We start from the raw sequence: 17,663 nt of genomic DNA, 5'->3' as shown, positions 1-17,663 counted from the left end.
TACTCGTATAAGTTCATATTATAATCTTCCCCATATTCCAATCCTTCGTGTTCTTCTCATGAATTCCAGCGTTGAAAGCGAACATGATTTAACACCACAGTAATGAAGATTATTCCAGTCCTGAATCTTCAACAATGAAATTAGCCCAACTTTGCTTTTCGGGTAGCCTATGCGATAAATTATGTAAAAAATAAATGTTGAAACATGAAGTTCTCAGACTTTAATTTCAAAACAAAATAAAATAAAGTTGGGAGGGGTTTTAAGATTTGACTTCCTTTAGTCCTCTTTCCCAGAAAAGTTGGTGCGGAATTGGACGCCAGAGAGGGGGCCACACAGGCCGTTGGACCAGGCGCCCAGGTCGAACTGGCTGCGGCGAGAGTCAGGCAGGCCCAACGTGAGACTGGCCGTTGGGTCCTGGCGGTACAACAGCAGCAGGTACCGGTGAGTTCCCGTGCCGTCAGGGGGCGTTGGACCCCGATACTCTGCAACAAACCCAACAGTTGTTTCATTATTTATTTAATAATAACAATAAAAACTTGTAACGATTTAAATACAGCTTATAGAAAGCATATTAGGTTAACGTTGATATTCCAATCCAACGAGTGGTACAGTCATTATTCTTCGTAAAAAGGGTGAATGGTTTGAAGTATTCTACTTAAAGTATTTTCTAAATTCATCGGTTTATATTACGTCGAAGAATTGCTGACATAATTAATGTGTTCAAATATTTCGGCACCCTGTGGAAGTTTTAGTTTCACATTTTCGGACTGTAGATAGCTTTTCTAAGTGAGGCCGAAATATCAAAAGGTTTTAAATTGTGTACGTACTGAATGTTTAGACGCGTTGTAAACAGAAAAATCAGAAGATTTTTAATAGAAGATTATTGATTACAAGATAGCACCGGTCCTGGCTCCAAAAACCTTACGAATAACATTTCATTCTTTAAAAAGGAATCATCTGTACTGACAATTCGATTTTGAGACTCTTATCATGTAGCTATAAACTTATAATTTTACCAGAAGGCAACAGAATTCCAGGTAAGGTAAGGCAATTGAGGTTGATTGGAAGAGAGGGCTTAAATAGCCCTAACTTCGCCTCAAATAAAAGATAAATCTCATTTCATTTTAATTCCTTCCTTAGTCCTAATCTGTAATTAAAAACTTAAAATCTCAAATTTGACTTTCCTCATGGATAGTCACAACTACAGTTACCTTGGAATTTTTCGTGTAGACCTTTAAAGTGTACAACTTGCTTTAATTCAAGTTTTTGATTAGCTCATCCTGAACAAAAGCAGATATACATTTTTATTATATGAGAGGCCATACATAAAGGTCACACTACAAAACTGGTAACGACGATCTAATGGCCAGACCTAGTACTACCACTGACGGAATCAACTGACTCCATAGAGACCATCCATCTCTGGTGGTCCACCTACGAAGAGTCAGTATGGTCTCCTCACATACCCTACGATGTTCTTAAGCATGCACGGTGTAAGAGCCGAACTTATCAACACAACAAGCCGTGTCAGATCTCTGATAAGGTTTATTATCACAAAGTGTCCAGGTCTCGGAGTGAGACTTGGCGGCTTGCCCACATCTCTAACGAGTCTGCAACAAACGGTTGACTTTCTGTGGCAGTTATGGAGAAAGGACAATTTATAGAAGTCTGCTACCGGTTGACAGTTCTACTTGGCCTTCACTGAGGCGTCGATGTAGGTTCGAATCCAGCACTCGTACACCACATTACTCTTTATCACACCTGTCAATCGTTTAGTCTTGCAAAAAAACGTACGAGGTTTCGATTCCTGAAATCTATCCTCTTCGGTGACAAATAATAAAACACAAGTTAAATCACGAAAAAGATAGTAATATCGACAAAAGACGTTGAACACATCAACATTAAAGTTGACAACAAAAATGGTGTTCATCATAAAAGCTAATCTTAAACGTACTTGAATCCAGTTCATGCACAGTGAGTACCTTATCTTATCTACATACAGATGTAGATAAGATAAGGAATGCCTTATTTCACCAGCCGAATTTAGGGCTAAAAGCCCACTCTGACTTAACGCGGCAACATTGAAGAACTCTTTCCCTGAATGTTGTGGTCTACGTATCATATGTTACTGGAGTTCAATGGCACTTCGTCTTTTTTCTCCGGAAAAGGTGCTGGTTCGGGTCTTTGTTTTGGTAACATTGACTATGGTGTGTTCATCATCATGTATTGCTATGTTTATTCTTCTATATGCTTAAACTTGTGCTTTAATATTAGACACTTCAAGAAGGCGATAGATTCTAGTCCTCGAAACGTCGTATTTTTTTTATTTAGCGATGGAAAATCTGCGTAGTCTCCTCAAAGTCCCCTCGCCGATAATAAACTTAAACAAATAATACCGTCAAACTCGTACAGAAACACTCTCCCTCGTACTTGATTGTCACATGGATTTGTAGGATATGTAAGATTTGAATCTGTGATATTTCTCAGATTAAGAATAGATTGATCATTTCTTTTGTGGAGCAAAAGAGAGAACGTATTGTTTTTAAACCCGCTGTCCAAAAATATAATTTAGTTTAGGATAAGATGATGGGGGACGGGGACTGTTTGCACAATCTGACAATCAGAGATGAAGTAAAGATAGTGGTCATGAGGGGCAAAAATCAACCAGCCACATGATACGAATTAAATTAGCATATAGATAGCCTTTTCTAACTTGGCAGATAATTAATGACAGATAACAATCGATTTTCTATCAACAGTCCAATGGGTCTTTTCTAATATGTCCCCGCATTCACAAAGATCGTAATTAAAGCGGTTAACTCATTGTCAATTGAAAAGCGGGAAATCCTGAAACTCTGGTTGGTCACTTTTAACCGACGAATCACGAGTTTGGCCACCTCCTACCTATATAAGGTGCGTTTTCCACTCGTCTTATCTTATCAGTGATAAACGCGCGCCATTTGATCTGGGCTTGGACTTTGCAAGCTCGAGTTAATTTTTTTTTTTTCTAAAAGAGCAAGCACCGCGTGATCTAACCCATTCTGAAAATTTTGTTGATCCTACAACAGGAGCACACACACAGAGAATCGAATCGCTCTGGGCGTCGACAAAACGGCGTAATAGGAACGAATGCGGTCGCAACTTGCTAGACTCATACTTGTGTGAGTTTCTGTGGAAACATCGCCACCAAAACACAGATTTGTTCGAACAAATCCTGGAGGACATTAAAGCGTTCTGGCCACCAGAATAGTATATTATTTTAAACATCTTTCATTACTAATTTGTGTTTTTTCGTACAAATTAATAAACTCGTTTTTCAATTGTTTTTGCAAATTATTGTCAAAAACCTAGCTTAACCTAACCTCAATTACGTTTACAAATTATATTTGTAGCTCTAGTAACGTAATCTAACTTATAGAAATTAAAATAGAGAATGCGGGGACATACTAGAAAAGACCCCAGTCCATTTTCTAACTATGCTACAATAAATTTTGTCAACTACCAAACTTTATCAAATTCTACAAAACTGAAAAAGCTGTTGACTGAGAGAAGACTCGGTGTTGGTTTACGACATATCTAACGAGCAAAGGTGCTATCGGCCGGTAATGCTCTACTCTGAGTTGTAGCCCGACCATCAACTCGGTTTATCCAGGAACAATGAGTATTGTACGCGAGCACAGCCGATATATTTCATTATTTATGATTTGTTACAGTACCCGTTGACAGACACTGATATAAGTATCGCAGCTCACTGTACGTTACGGCCGTACACTAGCGAGCAGCCACCGCGCGACATTGCTGGCAATCTCGACTGAACGGTGTCGTAGAATAATTGAACAACCGCTGCAGAACAAGTTTATCTGTCCTTGGTACCGACTTGGGCTCGTTCTGCTGTAATGGGGTTGTCTTTGCTTTACTGTGATCTAAATCATCGAGACCGTGTTTATGTGCGACAGCCACCAATAAAGATGTGGAGCGATATCTTAATCAAACTGCAGTTAACGCGAATAAACAAACTATTTCATATCGAAGCCATTTCCTAGTGTGGTCTATTTTTAGACCACATTCTAGGGGATTTGATCCATTAGACTAAGATAGGAGAAAAAGATGCTTTACATTCTCAAATTTGAAACTCGCCATAGACAATTAGTTCGCGTTTCGTATGTAGATAAGTCAGGTAATGCTAGAGGCGTGAGCTGACAATTATTGACTAGCACACTCTGGCGGCAACGATATAAAGTTCCTGGCAAACTAGTTGCCGGCGTATCCGAGCAGTACATGTACCGAGCGGTCTAAGACGTCGTACTTTGGAAATAGGTTGGTGGTAGACAGCGCAGGTTCAAATCCGGTCTGTGGCCTAATCACTTTTTATCAGTACCATCGATCTTGTGCTGTATCGACTCTTCCCTTGTTCTATTTGATAAGTAAAAAGATCCTCGCACAGGCCAGTGGCTCATGAGGACGGACAGAATAAGGCTTAAAAGGAGATTTACCTTACTTAAAAAAAACAATAAAAGCGACACAAGCGCTATCTCAGCTCCTCTCGCGACACGAACCCGCTACTAGTTAGATAGTTTAGTTTACCATCACCCTCCTTGACTACAGGGTAATATATCGGGACCTATCGGAGGGTCTGTCCAACGATTATTCTCGTTAGTCAATCTCGTTGGCAAAAATAACAATCCTCAAGTGCAATTACGTTTTCTATCTGACAAGAAGGTAAGAATTACTAAGTTTTGCACTCCCCTCACTCTGCCTTACCTGACCACATTATGTGCTGCACAAGACAAGAACGAGCCAGGGTCAAGGTCAATAAATATATGGATCATTAAGAAATTAAGTATGCCCAATAGACAATAGACAAATTTCTCTATTTACATATTCTTCAAGAACAGTAATAGAGTTACATAATGTTTAAAACACAACAGTTAAATATATTAAAATTAATATTGTCGGCTATAAATGATGTCAGGATTCGTCTAGGAATCTCAATTCTTCTCTGCATACTTCTAGGAATTCTTTGAGGATGTAAAATGGCTGGTTTACAAGGAAGTTGTGGATTTTCCTCTTCAGAGCTTCTCCCTTTAGTCTTTTGATATTGTCTGGTAGAGTGATCCATAATTTTCGGCCGATGTAAGATGGCTTTTCTTCAAAAAGTGCTGTACGGTGTGGAGGCAGAACAAAGTTGATTGCGTGGCGGGTGTTATGTGAGTGGAGGTCTTTCCCTGTTTGCAGATTCAGCTGATGAACACGCAAAATTACTCATCCCAGTAACGGTCATTATTCCCATGGATTGGAAAGCATGTCTGCAGCTTTGTTGGGGTTCAAGTTCAGCAAGGGCTCTTATGGTTTTTTTCTGCAATATGAGCACCCTGTGGAGATTTCCAGCAGAGGATCCACTCCACACAATATTCCAGGCAATCTTTTTTCTAAATCGAATAATGTATCATCCCGATATTCACAATTTACACGTGAAAACAAAAAATGGACATTTCAACCATTAATGGTAAAATTGTACACACCATCCCATGTAAGTAATACCTGGCTGGCTTTATACGTATATTTAGCTAGCTAAAAGAAACTATTCAAGCTGAGAGAAAGAGGTTCCTCCAATGCATTCCTTGTCTGGTTGATACTCACCATCATAAATTTATGGCGGCAATTATTGATACAAACCTTTCTTCAAAACAAAATTACGTAGTTTCCACACTCCACTCAAAATAAATAACTTAATTTAAATGTTTTACATACGATAATCTCATTAAAATAAGCATCTGAAGGAAAAAGTATATATTACAATAAAACATTTATAAAATAATATAAAAAAGTATTAAAATTCCTGTAAAATAATTGTTAATTATGCTTATATACAATTATATTAACATTCGTATTTACACTAATAATGATATTTGCAATTTGAATAGCGACAGCTGATTTTGTCTTGGGCTGTGTTGTAAATAGTTATCACTATTTTACTATTCTTCTTGAGTTTTGATTTTTGGATCAAAATAAGACTAGACGCTTGATCAATGAACTTACACTATATGAGAGCAATCATCAGATTATTTTTAAAATCTGCTAAATCTTATGAAGGCAGGAGAATTGTTTAGCTGTATCGTATCGTAAACTTACGATTTAAGTTACGTAAATAAGTTTTTCTTTTTTTAGACAAAACACAATGGTTATAAATGTCTGTAGTAAATAATTGGCAGTTATTAGTTTAATAGTTTGCTTTAACTATGTAGGGGACCAACGGTTTAAAGGTGACTTCAGAACCACCACCAAATGTAGGGCAGGCGGACTCCAGGCGAAGTTAGGCTAAGAAGCCCTCTCAAACGCTTAACCTGGGGACCAACGGCTTAAAGGTGACTTCCGAACCACCACCAATTGCTGGGCAGGCGGACTGCTTGCAAGGACAGGATCGCTCAGCGGTCACCCTTCCCAGCAGCAGCCACGCTCGACGTTGCTTGATTCGGTTATCTTGCGATAACCGCCGTACCCGCTACACTGCGCCATTGACATAACCGCCTGTCGATAACGCTGTATTTTCTCAGTTCATAGTCAGTGAACATATAAATAATCCTTTCATCTTTAAGAACACTGCAGTTACTGTACTTACGTGATAGAACTGTGCCAGCCTTCAAATTGCCACCCTGCAGGTCGTCTCCCTAGAAAAAAATCGGATTAAGAATTATAAAACTGAACTAGAAACTGCAAAGTTTTTCCGCATCAACTCATTAAACAGTGATTATAAGTTATAGTGATATCCGTTCATGTACGATGTCGAACTACGATAATTTACGAGCCCTGTAATCTTAATAGCCCCGTCGTATGTGCAGGTAATTACATCAACTGTAGATGATGTACTTAAATCATTATATCCTTTATCTCGTATAAATTATTGTACATATACGCGCACATTACTGTACCAGAAAAGTAATTATTGGACAATCCAGTTAACTTAATTGCTTTGATTTGATTAATTGATCATTATTCCCCTTGTTTAGCTAAGGAGCTGGGATAAATAAATGTACATTAAATGCTTTTTGTCATTGAAGTAAATCATCTTGCAAGAATGCAGAACAGTAATATAAATAACCTGGCATGAGATGAGTAAAGAAACTAAAAGAGAAATATGCGTCTTACGACGGATCTATTGCGCATGCGCAGTACTCAGCTGCTAACTGTTTCAGCTGTTAGTATTAACAGTTCTAAAAACATACTTATACGCTAACTCACTGGAACGTTGTACAGCTGTTATAGTGCACAATACGTAATTTCACATTCGAAGATTTTAAACTAATCATTATTAATTATTTACTAAAAGAAATTAAATAAGGGATAAATTAAATTAAGAACGCTCTTTTTTAATTCTTTTTTTTGCACAGAGACAAAATCCTTGCACTTCCTAATAGTTTGTCGATAATAATGGAAGGAATCTTGGAAATTATTTATAAATGGATGGAACCTATTTGTTGGCGTACATGAAAAATGTACGGTATATTCTCAGAAGAGCTCTAGAATACGTTATGGGTAGAAAACTATTTTCTCAGCAATTTCCTTTATCAGTAAAATGTGCCAAAAATGTATTCTTTTTTTAGTATTTCGTTAAAATTCCCCATACTTAATTTTACGTGCTTGCTTTAAGGTCCATTTAATAAATAGAAGAAGTATTCCATAAAGAAGAAATACTGTTGTTTTCCAAACAGAACAAATATAATTTTCATAAAATTGTAAAATTTTTCTGATTGAACAACATAGGTATTTATTGTTTTCTAATTAAAACTAAACTCTTTAATTCACACACTTTCTGACCTATGATATATATATATATATATATATATATATATATATATATATATATATATATATATATATATATATCATAGGTCAGAAAGTATATATCTTATATATTAATATATATAAGATATATATATATATATATTATATATATATTAATGATTAATATGATATATATATATATATATATATATATATAATCATATTCGAGTTAAAAAGGCTGTATTCTTTGGAGTAACTTATCACAACGTATAGTATCATAGAAATAAGTTTTCTGCGATTTTGTCAAGTTAATAACTCAAGTTGTATTGTCTCCGTAAGAATCTATGAGTAGGCTATGCATGTCGAACTTTTTAGGGCAGACACAAGCTAAGTAAACCAATCATGTGTTCATTAAGCAATAAGTTCTAAATAAATAAACCATCGGTATCAGTAGCATCATATTAAATAATATGATGAACCTAACGGTCTTATTACTAACACACAAAAATGCTATTACAATATAAAACCAATGCCAACAGTGCAAAAACGATGGCTTCTAGATGTAGTTTTTAATTACATAAAGTAAATTATTTATAGTTTATTCACCGTGTTCCTCTAAATTACACAAGCAAAATCAAGATATTTATAACGTTAGGTAACGTACTGAAATACTAGTTACAATTTGTTTAAATACTTTACAACTGAAAACACAGACTTGAAAATATAATTAATCAATTGTTGTTTAAAGTTTGTTATTCACGATGGAAGTTTTAAAAGGATAACAGGATTTTGGACACTTGCCATCGTTATAGGTTATAAAAGGTATAACACAACGTTTCGAGGACTGGAATATATCCCCTTCGTCAGGTGGGAGAGGTATAATAAATAACAAACAAAAAGAACAGAAAGAAGTAAAGAAGGGAAAGAAAAGGGTTTCAAAAATACCCAAAAGCTGGTTGAAGTTCAGTCCAGGCGTTGTCACTGCACAGGATGCAAGTCCCGAGCACAAATCACTTGCCAATAGTGTGATGTAGCGGGTACAACGGTTATCTTTTTAACGGTTATCGCAAGATAACAGGATCAAGCAACGTCGAGCGTGGCTGCTGCTTGGATGAGTGACCGCTGAGCGATCCTGTCCTTGCAAGCAGTCCGCCTGCCCAGCCATTGGTGGTGGTTTGGAAGTCACCTTTAAGCCGTTGGTCCCCTGGTTAAGCGTTACAAAGGGCTTATTAGTCCTAACTTCGCCTGGTTAAATGAGACACCTTTACTTTACTTTATCAGTTATGTTTGAACCCTTTACTTACTTCTTTCTGTTCTTTATTTTTGTATGTATTAATAACTCACCCACCTGATGAAGACGATAGATTCCAAGCCTCGAAACGTCGTGTTACACCTTTTACAACCCATAATGAATCAGATTTTTTTGTACCGATCGCGTCAATTTTCACCCAACAGGTGCGGCCAACCAAGGTATATTTAAACGATATCGAAATTCATAATCAATCATGTTGCCACCTCAACATAATCCACTAATGCCGTAGAGAGTTTATAAACAGCCAGTTTATAAGCGCAGGCACGCACCGGTCACCGACTACCGTGCGGTACGTACACGGACGGTAGCCGTGTAATTACACGGCAAGAATGGCACCTAATGATCGACTCGCTCACAAATTGTTTCCGAATGACTCTCCAAACGTAGAATTAAGCCGTCGATTACAAACCCAGAATTAATAGTGTCATTATCGCCGGAGAGTATTCCAGGAGCTATATACGATCATTTTAATGACGCAGACTAACTGATTACAAACGAGTCCTTAGATTGCCTCACCTCTCTCTACCGGTAATTAGATGTTTGCTGTCGCTTCGCAAAGGTAAATTAAATCCCACAGTAACGCCGAATTCCAGTACAACCGTTCTCCAAATAGCCGGCGTTCACGCGGTTCCCGCTTTCGCCGCTAGGTGCCAGTACAGTGCAGACAGGTTGACGCTGAACAACACTGTTTTTGTTCTACTATGACAGGTACATTAAAAGCTGATAAAATTGTATTATATTTTGATATATATTAGTTTTAAAATATCAGTTACGCAAATATGTTTTTAAATACCGACAACTAAAGATTAAAGTGTCTTAATTATTTATTCTTTAGATATATCATAAATAGTATACTTAGTCTAAGTATTAATTTCATTTAGTTATACGCATTCATTTAAATTGTTAATTTTACACATTAATTTAACAACTTCTCTTTATGTACCAAAGATCAAAACTAGTATTCATTACTTTTTATTAACTAATTATTAAATATAAATTTTGAAATGATGAATCCTACAAATAATGTCAACTTCATATTTCTTGTATTTGTTACTTACCGAATTCCAAGTTGGCTATTACAATCAAAGTTATAATGAAACAGTTTTTTAACCTCTTATCAGAATGAAAATTAAACATTGTGAATGTTGAATTTAGTTCCAGTTCACCTTCCTCTTAGTGCACCGTTTGGAATCTGATGTAGTTAGGCTAAGAGTCGCACTAAGAGGAAGGTGAACTGGAGCACAATTCAACATTCATATTGAATAAACCCTTCCCACTATAGCCACGTAAAGTATTAATTTTGAAGTTGCTGAATTTTGCATTAATAGCAGTGATGGAATAATCTAAATAATCGATTATTCGATTACTTCTAAATTCTCGGTTCTTTCAGTTATTCACTAAAAATAGTTGAAACATTTGGAACGGTTTTTTTTCAGTTCTTCAGAATCTATATTTACTCAAATTAATCAAAACGCACAGAATGAACCTCTGATATTTAAAAAATCACGTATCCAGTATTCAGATAACTTTATTACCTCTATAAAATAACAATTTATGTTTTTTTTATAAATTAATATACTTATTACGACATTTGATGGAAGTTCATAATGGTTCTAGTAGTGGAATACATAGAATACTAAAGTCGTACTGAACTAAAATTACAAACATTACAATTTTAAAACACCGTTGTATCAATAATATTTTTTAATCGACACCTTTGATGCAGTTTTACTAACAATTAGTTTCGGACAATCATTGTTATCGTCTGAAATACTTAAGACTATTTTTAAAATTACCGAATAATTTTTGTTTGAGAGTTTATACCTGTTCTGATTAGGTATATTAATTACTAAGTTATGCATTAAATCATTTATTACATAAAAATGCTTTAGAAACTATCTAAATGTATACCGTGTAAGGCAGAGCACCCGTCTGCGATGAAGAGTGGCTGAACCAAGAAACCTACCTTCTCTGTTTTAACAAAAATTCAGATATTTCGCACCCAAATAATTCTGAAAAATCATTTTTAAGACCCAGTAATACCTCAACATGACACTTTGGATGGTAGGTATAACTTTCTAAAGATTTTCAAATGAAAAGGTAGATCAAGCCTTGTTGTCTTGGGGTTTTAAAGGCTCCATTCACTGAATATTTGAAAAAAAGTTTAATTTATTCGTTTTTCGTATACAGAGTGCTCCAAAATGTTTAAGTTATACGTTTTCACAGTTTTTTTTTTTTTTACTGTTACCTCGTAAAACAATTTAGCAAATCCAAATTTTTATCCATAAAGTACTTTTTATAAAAATATGTCACAGATTACACTTTTAAGTACATTTCAAATTTGTTTAAATAGTTCAAATGTAAAGGTATTTCAAACTTATAAAACATAAAAAATGTAAATACAACGGTATTTCTTTTATTATACATATAAATACATTTCTTAGCAAACTAAACTATTTTGTGTTTAAATTTAGCTTTATCTGTGATGGTTGAAATATGAAGCTAAAATACTAATGTTATTCAACTATACTTATTTACAGATGTTCGAACTGTAAACCATTGTTTTCAAAATTCCATTGTATTTTTTTTTTTTTGTGTTTTAGTATGTCTTTCATTCAGAGTTGGTCGCACCGCTTCTTAGTGGGCTTGGGCCTATCATGCATAAACTACATGTCTTGGATAGTTTGTTCAGGAATATCCAACAATAAATTAGGCAGCTAATCGATGAGAAAGTTGTGTATATTTCCGTCCAATTGTCGCACACATACACATACCTCCCATACTGTCCGAAGGTAAAACACAGTTCTAGAAACATTCTATCACAGAAACACAACACAACTTGAATACAAAATGGCTAATGACGACAACAAAACACAAAAAAACGACGTCTTTATTTTGAAAGTACAGCGCAGCAAAATCTGACCAATCAAGAAACGGGAAAAATAATTCAATGATAAGATATGCAAATAACATGCATATTGGCAAACAAAACCGAGAGCACATAGCAAAAAACGACAATCAAACTTCACCATAGAGGTAGAAACTGTAGCAAAAATGGCGAAAAAGAGGAAAAACACCGAAAAACTCATAAATTATACAGTTGGTAGACCTGCTCTTCTGACCTTTAAGATTCCTTACTTTTCTCGCTTGAATATTGATATGTCGATTGTCCCCTCCGCTGACGTCTACTCCTCCTTAGATTTTTATCCCCTCCCCATTTTTTTCGTCACCCAGACACCTCTATTCTTTGGTATTGTAGATTGATGGACTATTTTGGAAATAACCTAAATTTCAAACATATTATCAATTATTGTGCCATACATGAATCTTGACCTCCTAAAAATTCTTTCTGGAAATAAAAACATACTATTTTAGTAAATTGATAAAAGTATTTTTAGATCGTTGTAGCTAACTTGGTTAATATAAACGTTATCCGGGTGTTTAGTTCATTAGTTAAATTTTATTACATTTACTCAACAAGCGATCCCAAAGTGGCAGTACCTAGCCGTACTATCTGAAGACTGCTGCAATATTGTTTTATTTTATTTGCAAAAAACAGGCTCATACAGCCTCATGGTACACTATTGCCGAGAGCCGTTGTTACTGTACAACTAGCGCTCCTTGCGGCCAAAGCTGGAAACGTTTGAAGGAAATATCAATGAAAACCACTGTCAGAGCTTCAATCGACAATATAAACATCTGAATAACTTTGGCGTACATTTCAAAAATTCTATTTACTTTAATAAGTGTTTCTACGTGTTAAGATTCTTCCATAATTTCAATGTTGTTTTGTTACAAGATTTAATCTAACTATTTGGAAACTCATAGTATTTTTTGTTCTACCCATTTATTCAGATATCCTGTCCATCACCAAACTTCAGTGTTACTCCTTGTAGGAATAACCTTTAATATGATAAGCCCACACCAAATATCCTCATCCATATTCTTAGAAACCTCCTTTCGGAGGACGTTATTTACATAGCTTTTGTTGCTAACTATACGTGCTCGTTCTCAACAACTGAAGACATGTTTTTAAAATGCTTTCTTAAAAACAAAAAAATATAATTTCTTCAAATTGCCATTAGGGTTCAAAATCCTTTCAAACAACAATACTATCTGAGTCAAAATCGAGGAATCCAAAGAGCTACGGTAGATCATAAACGGAAAAAATACGATTAATTTACCATTTTACTTAGGAGATGCATGTTCCGTCTATAGTCCACAACGTTTAGTATGAACATGCCTTATCTTTTTTTAAATCGTTAATATTAGCTTTCGCTGCTTCGTTATCAATACACAATCAATACTACTTAACTGCTTAATGTTCAAACGTATGAACAATTGCTAGTTTAAAATATTACATCTGAGATTAGTCTTTACCGTAATGGTTCATTTTGACCCACTTATATATTATATACTGTATCTTTGAATCATCATCATATTCAACGGTTTAGATCTGAATTTTATTTTTCCTTTAACTGTTGTCAACAGAAAACTGATTGTAACGACCACAAAGGATGAACAATGGAGAGGTAAAGGACGATGAGATGGCACCTAACTCCCCACACTGGAGGCCTCATGGCCTAAGGACATAATTCTGCAATCCAATTCCTTGAGATGGACATTTAAGGGTGATTTTGGATCAGAATCTCTGTGATCCTCCTGTGACATCTGACGTCTAAACTACCCATTGGATGACGTGAATTTGTATCAACTATTTTTTTGTTATGGAGGTATGAAATATGACATTGGAAATTGCAATTCATCAAAATATCCAAAGCTGAAATCTAATAATTAGACTCTACTTAAACCTGTACTTATACAACTATCTGTCAAAATTTTAGCTTACTTAATTTATTTTATCATTTTATGTATTTATCTTGGCTAATAAGGTATATATGATTCACTCATAAGCTAATGAAAACCATGTGCAAATCATATTTCTTCAAAATATAGCCTAAGTATATGGTTATTATGTTAGTAATAAAGTCGAACCTAATCTCTATAAGACGGAAGGAATACTATTAGAAGGAATAATTTATCTTGTACTTACTGGGATGTTACTTATTATCCAGTGTAAATAGAATTTGCCCTCGGGGTGGTTTGGGGCATCGGGATCCACCATAACCACGGTGTACTTCTCACCCTAAACACAATATTACATTTAGTCCAAATAAATACGTGTAATAAATAAGTAGATCAGTATTTCAATGGTAAAACTACAGCAGTTACAATGCTATTTGTTGAATATTCAATAAGTGACTGAAATAAACTTACTTAGTTGTAAACTACTCGTAAAATATTAATTCTATGTATTTATGTTTATTGTAATCTCCTCATTTCAAAGCAGTCTACACACAATGGTTGTTCTGCTGAAACTTGTTATTAAAAATTGTATTTTCGATTTAGTTTACTCAATTTTCATTGTTTTATTTGCTATGATGTATAGTAGATAAGTTACATCAGAAAAAAATATATTTGGACGTGAATGAGATAGATTAATTAGGCAAGAAAAGCATAGGGGAAGGGAATCTTTAACTGGATATTTAAATAAAACTTTCTCTTATTTCTTAACATTAAATTTTTACTAACGTTCATTACATAATTAAAATTTATGCACAGTACAGTATTGGCAGGTAATAAAATAATATATCATTTTCACTTATGAAAGGTAAAATATGATTTATTACGATATCATATAAATTTTCCCGTTTACACTGCAACCAATTATTACTAACAATATACTTAATAAAAGCAACTATACAATATAAAAGCCGAGAAACATTTAATATATTTTAATCTGTAATAGATAATTGTATAATTTATGTACACTGGCTTTGTCCGTTGAATAAACAAAGAAACAAAATTAAAATCTTGAGATATTGTGACCTCCATGTAGGGACCCAAAAACGCAGTAAACAGATTTTATACCGAAACTATCAGGGCCGATAATGCAGATCTGCTTCATAAGGTGAGTTGAGGGGAGGAGCTGTGTCGTGATTGGCTGAAGATATATACTTCGTCAGCGATCAGTAACATAGCGAATATGCATTACCGGCTCTGTCACTTTTTACACGATATTGTTTTACAGTTACCCTATATAATGGTCCTAACAATAATATTTCAGTTACATAATATAATAACCTGATATAATAACGTAAATTCAAGCAATAACCGAGAATTAAATAAAAAAACTCGACTAATTAAAAAACAATTATTATTGTTGTTGTTGACAACACATTCACTACCAAATAACACAGTATTGTTGTATGATGACCAGATATTGAGACGTATCGTAAAAATAATTTACTATCACATTCTACTACTAAGAATGCATTGTATGTTTTTTACTCCATTAAACAAAATTATATTTATTTCATAAAATGTTGGCCAATTAAATTTATTATGTTCACAATTTTGTTTCATTCCGTAAAATAAAAAAAATTATATAGCCTACACTATCAAGCCTCTTTAAACGGTTTACGTTTATGCTTATCCCTGTTTACTTGTTCGTCTTTTAAAATACTCTCGTATGTGCCCTCAATCCATGAGAGTAACCATAACACCTTAAAATGTTTATTTATAATAATCCAAACAAATATAAAATTTATTTTGCTTCACTTTATTGAGAAATATTTTATGTGTTAAAATAATTTCAAGTTCATATCAATAACTCATCCCAAATACTTAATTCAATCTACTATCTCTATTTCGTTACAAGAACATTCATATAAATATTAAAGTTTATAAAAACAATTTTCAAGGTCATTTAGAGTAGCGCACATTAGAAGTATATTGTGTATTAATACTCTAAATTACTTCTACATCACTTGAGACTCTCATTAATCTACGTATTTAATCAGTGATTAGTTTAAATAATGAACATGACAGGTCCAAAAGCTATTCCTTGGGCAACACCTTAGTGTAAAATTTTACTTTTAGGCTGAGCTTAGCGTAGTCTATCAATCAGGAGGCTGAATAAACTGCTATTCTGTCTGTCTCGATATCCGCAGGATCCTTCGCATGAAACTCCATTTTTACATAAGCGAGATCAAGTTCGATAACGGTACATGGTCTGTTGTTCTATCGTTAGCGTAACCACGTGGCCTGGTTTACTCATATCATCTTTTTTGTTTATCTTGACTATCTACCCCCTATCATCACTAAATGAAATTTACTTGTAATAAGTTTAGTTTTATCTCTTATTCTATCTTTTAAGATTTCCTATATATATATATATATATATATATATATATATATATATATATACCTGCGAGTCTTCTACACGTCCAGATCGATTGCTGAGATTTTTTATTTTTATTTATGGAATCAGATATAACCTAAATAATAAATATATTTTCACAACTATTTACTATTTGTTACTTTCAAGTTGGAAAGAAAATAATTCATTAACTGAGTTACGGAAGCTTGTGCTCATTATGAACAGTCCCAGACTTTTTAGAATTACTCAAATTGTTCGATCTGCGTACTCGTACAATTTGTAAAACATCATTACGTATGTGACTTTTTTGAGGTTAGTTATATGAAAATAAAATTTGTGTATCAAACAACTTAGGAAAAGGAGCAGATAGTTGCGATTTCCACGCTTTTAACAACTAATTTACACCACTTTTAAGAAATACCTACCGAAGATATTAAGTGTTTTTAATATGTTGTATGTAACACGTTAATTGTAGTTGTAAAACCAAAATATTGCCAAACCCCCGTTGTTTTTAGAGATGTATGAGGATATCACTGACGATGTTCTACACAAGTTGCTGTTAAACGAGGAGGATTTACTTCACATTGTTAGCCTACCTGTCTTGCGCCAGAATACGAGATCGTGGGCTGCTTCTTGAACTCCTCCTTTGGGTAGAATGAATTACACTTCTCTCCAGTGACAGAATGGTGGTTAGGGAGGCTCTCCACAGCCAACCCACCTGGGAGGTTACAGGGGTCGCCGCCCCACTGGTTCTGGACTTCACATTCTTCGGCCTTCACCCCTAACGACACAAAAATCACGAACACCACGAGCTTAACAACCATGACGACAGATACACAACACGGTGCATTCTGGGAACTATCAGCTGTTTGACCAGCTGTTACCTAATGACCTTGACCGTCAACCGCTCATCTGGTGAACGACACGACGCTGCAGTTACGCCATCTTGTCACATCCGCGCATGCGCAGATTTCATCTGGATTATCCCATCGGCAGTCTCTGACTTGAATTTTATTGTTCTGAATCAGAGTATTGTAACACACGTTATGCTTCTTGTAAAGCCTCATTAATAGATCGGGCGTTTTGTGAGAGTGCATATAGTAATAATTCGTAATAATCAGACACCTATAATTTAATGTACTCAATAGATTGTGGATAATTTTTGGTACATTTATTACATTAGTTATCTGTACTTTTACATAGCCCGCTCTAAGCAACATTAAATGCACTTTACCTCAAGAAATAATTGCACAGTTTGGAAATGAATCAAATCTGCTACACAGAAAGACATTATCGATCAGTTGGTCGATTATTGTCCATGAATAGCCTACTTGTTTCAGGTTTTAC

General features: G+C 34.7%; 1 protein-coding gene across 1 annotated transcript; it reads right to left on the bottom strand.

The window, feature by feature from the left end:
- Window positions 1-205: 205 nt before the first annotated feature.
- Window positions 206-17,239, bottom strand: LOC124353116 (protein D2-like). Its single transcript, XM_046802952.1, has 4 exons — window positions 16,913-17,239; window positions 14,148-14,240; window positions 6,620-6,668; window positions 206-482 (listed from the first exon to the last, which is right to left on the bottom strand). The coding sequence occupies exons 1-4, from the start codon at window positions 17,138-17,140 to the stop codon at window positions 277-279; spliced, it is 576 nt and encodes a 191-aa protein (XP_046658908.1). The 5' UTR covers window positions 17,141-17,239; the 3' UTR covers window positions 206-276.
- Window positions 17,240-17,663: the final 424 nt, after the last annotated feature.

This window comes from Homalodisca vitripennis, chromosome 1 (assembly GCF_021130785.1).
Source record: "Homalodisca vitripennis isolate AUS2020 chromosome 1, UT_GWSS_2.1, whole genome shotgun sequence".
Lineage (NCBI taxonomy): Eukaryota > Metazoa > Arthropoda > Insecta > Hemiptera > Cicadellidae > Homalodisca > Homalodisca vitripennis.
This window is presented reverse-complemented; position numbering and strand designations above follow the sequence as displayed.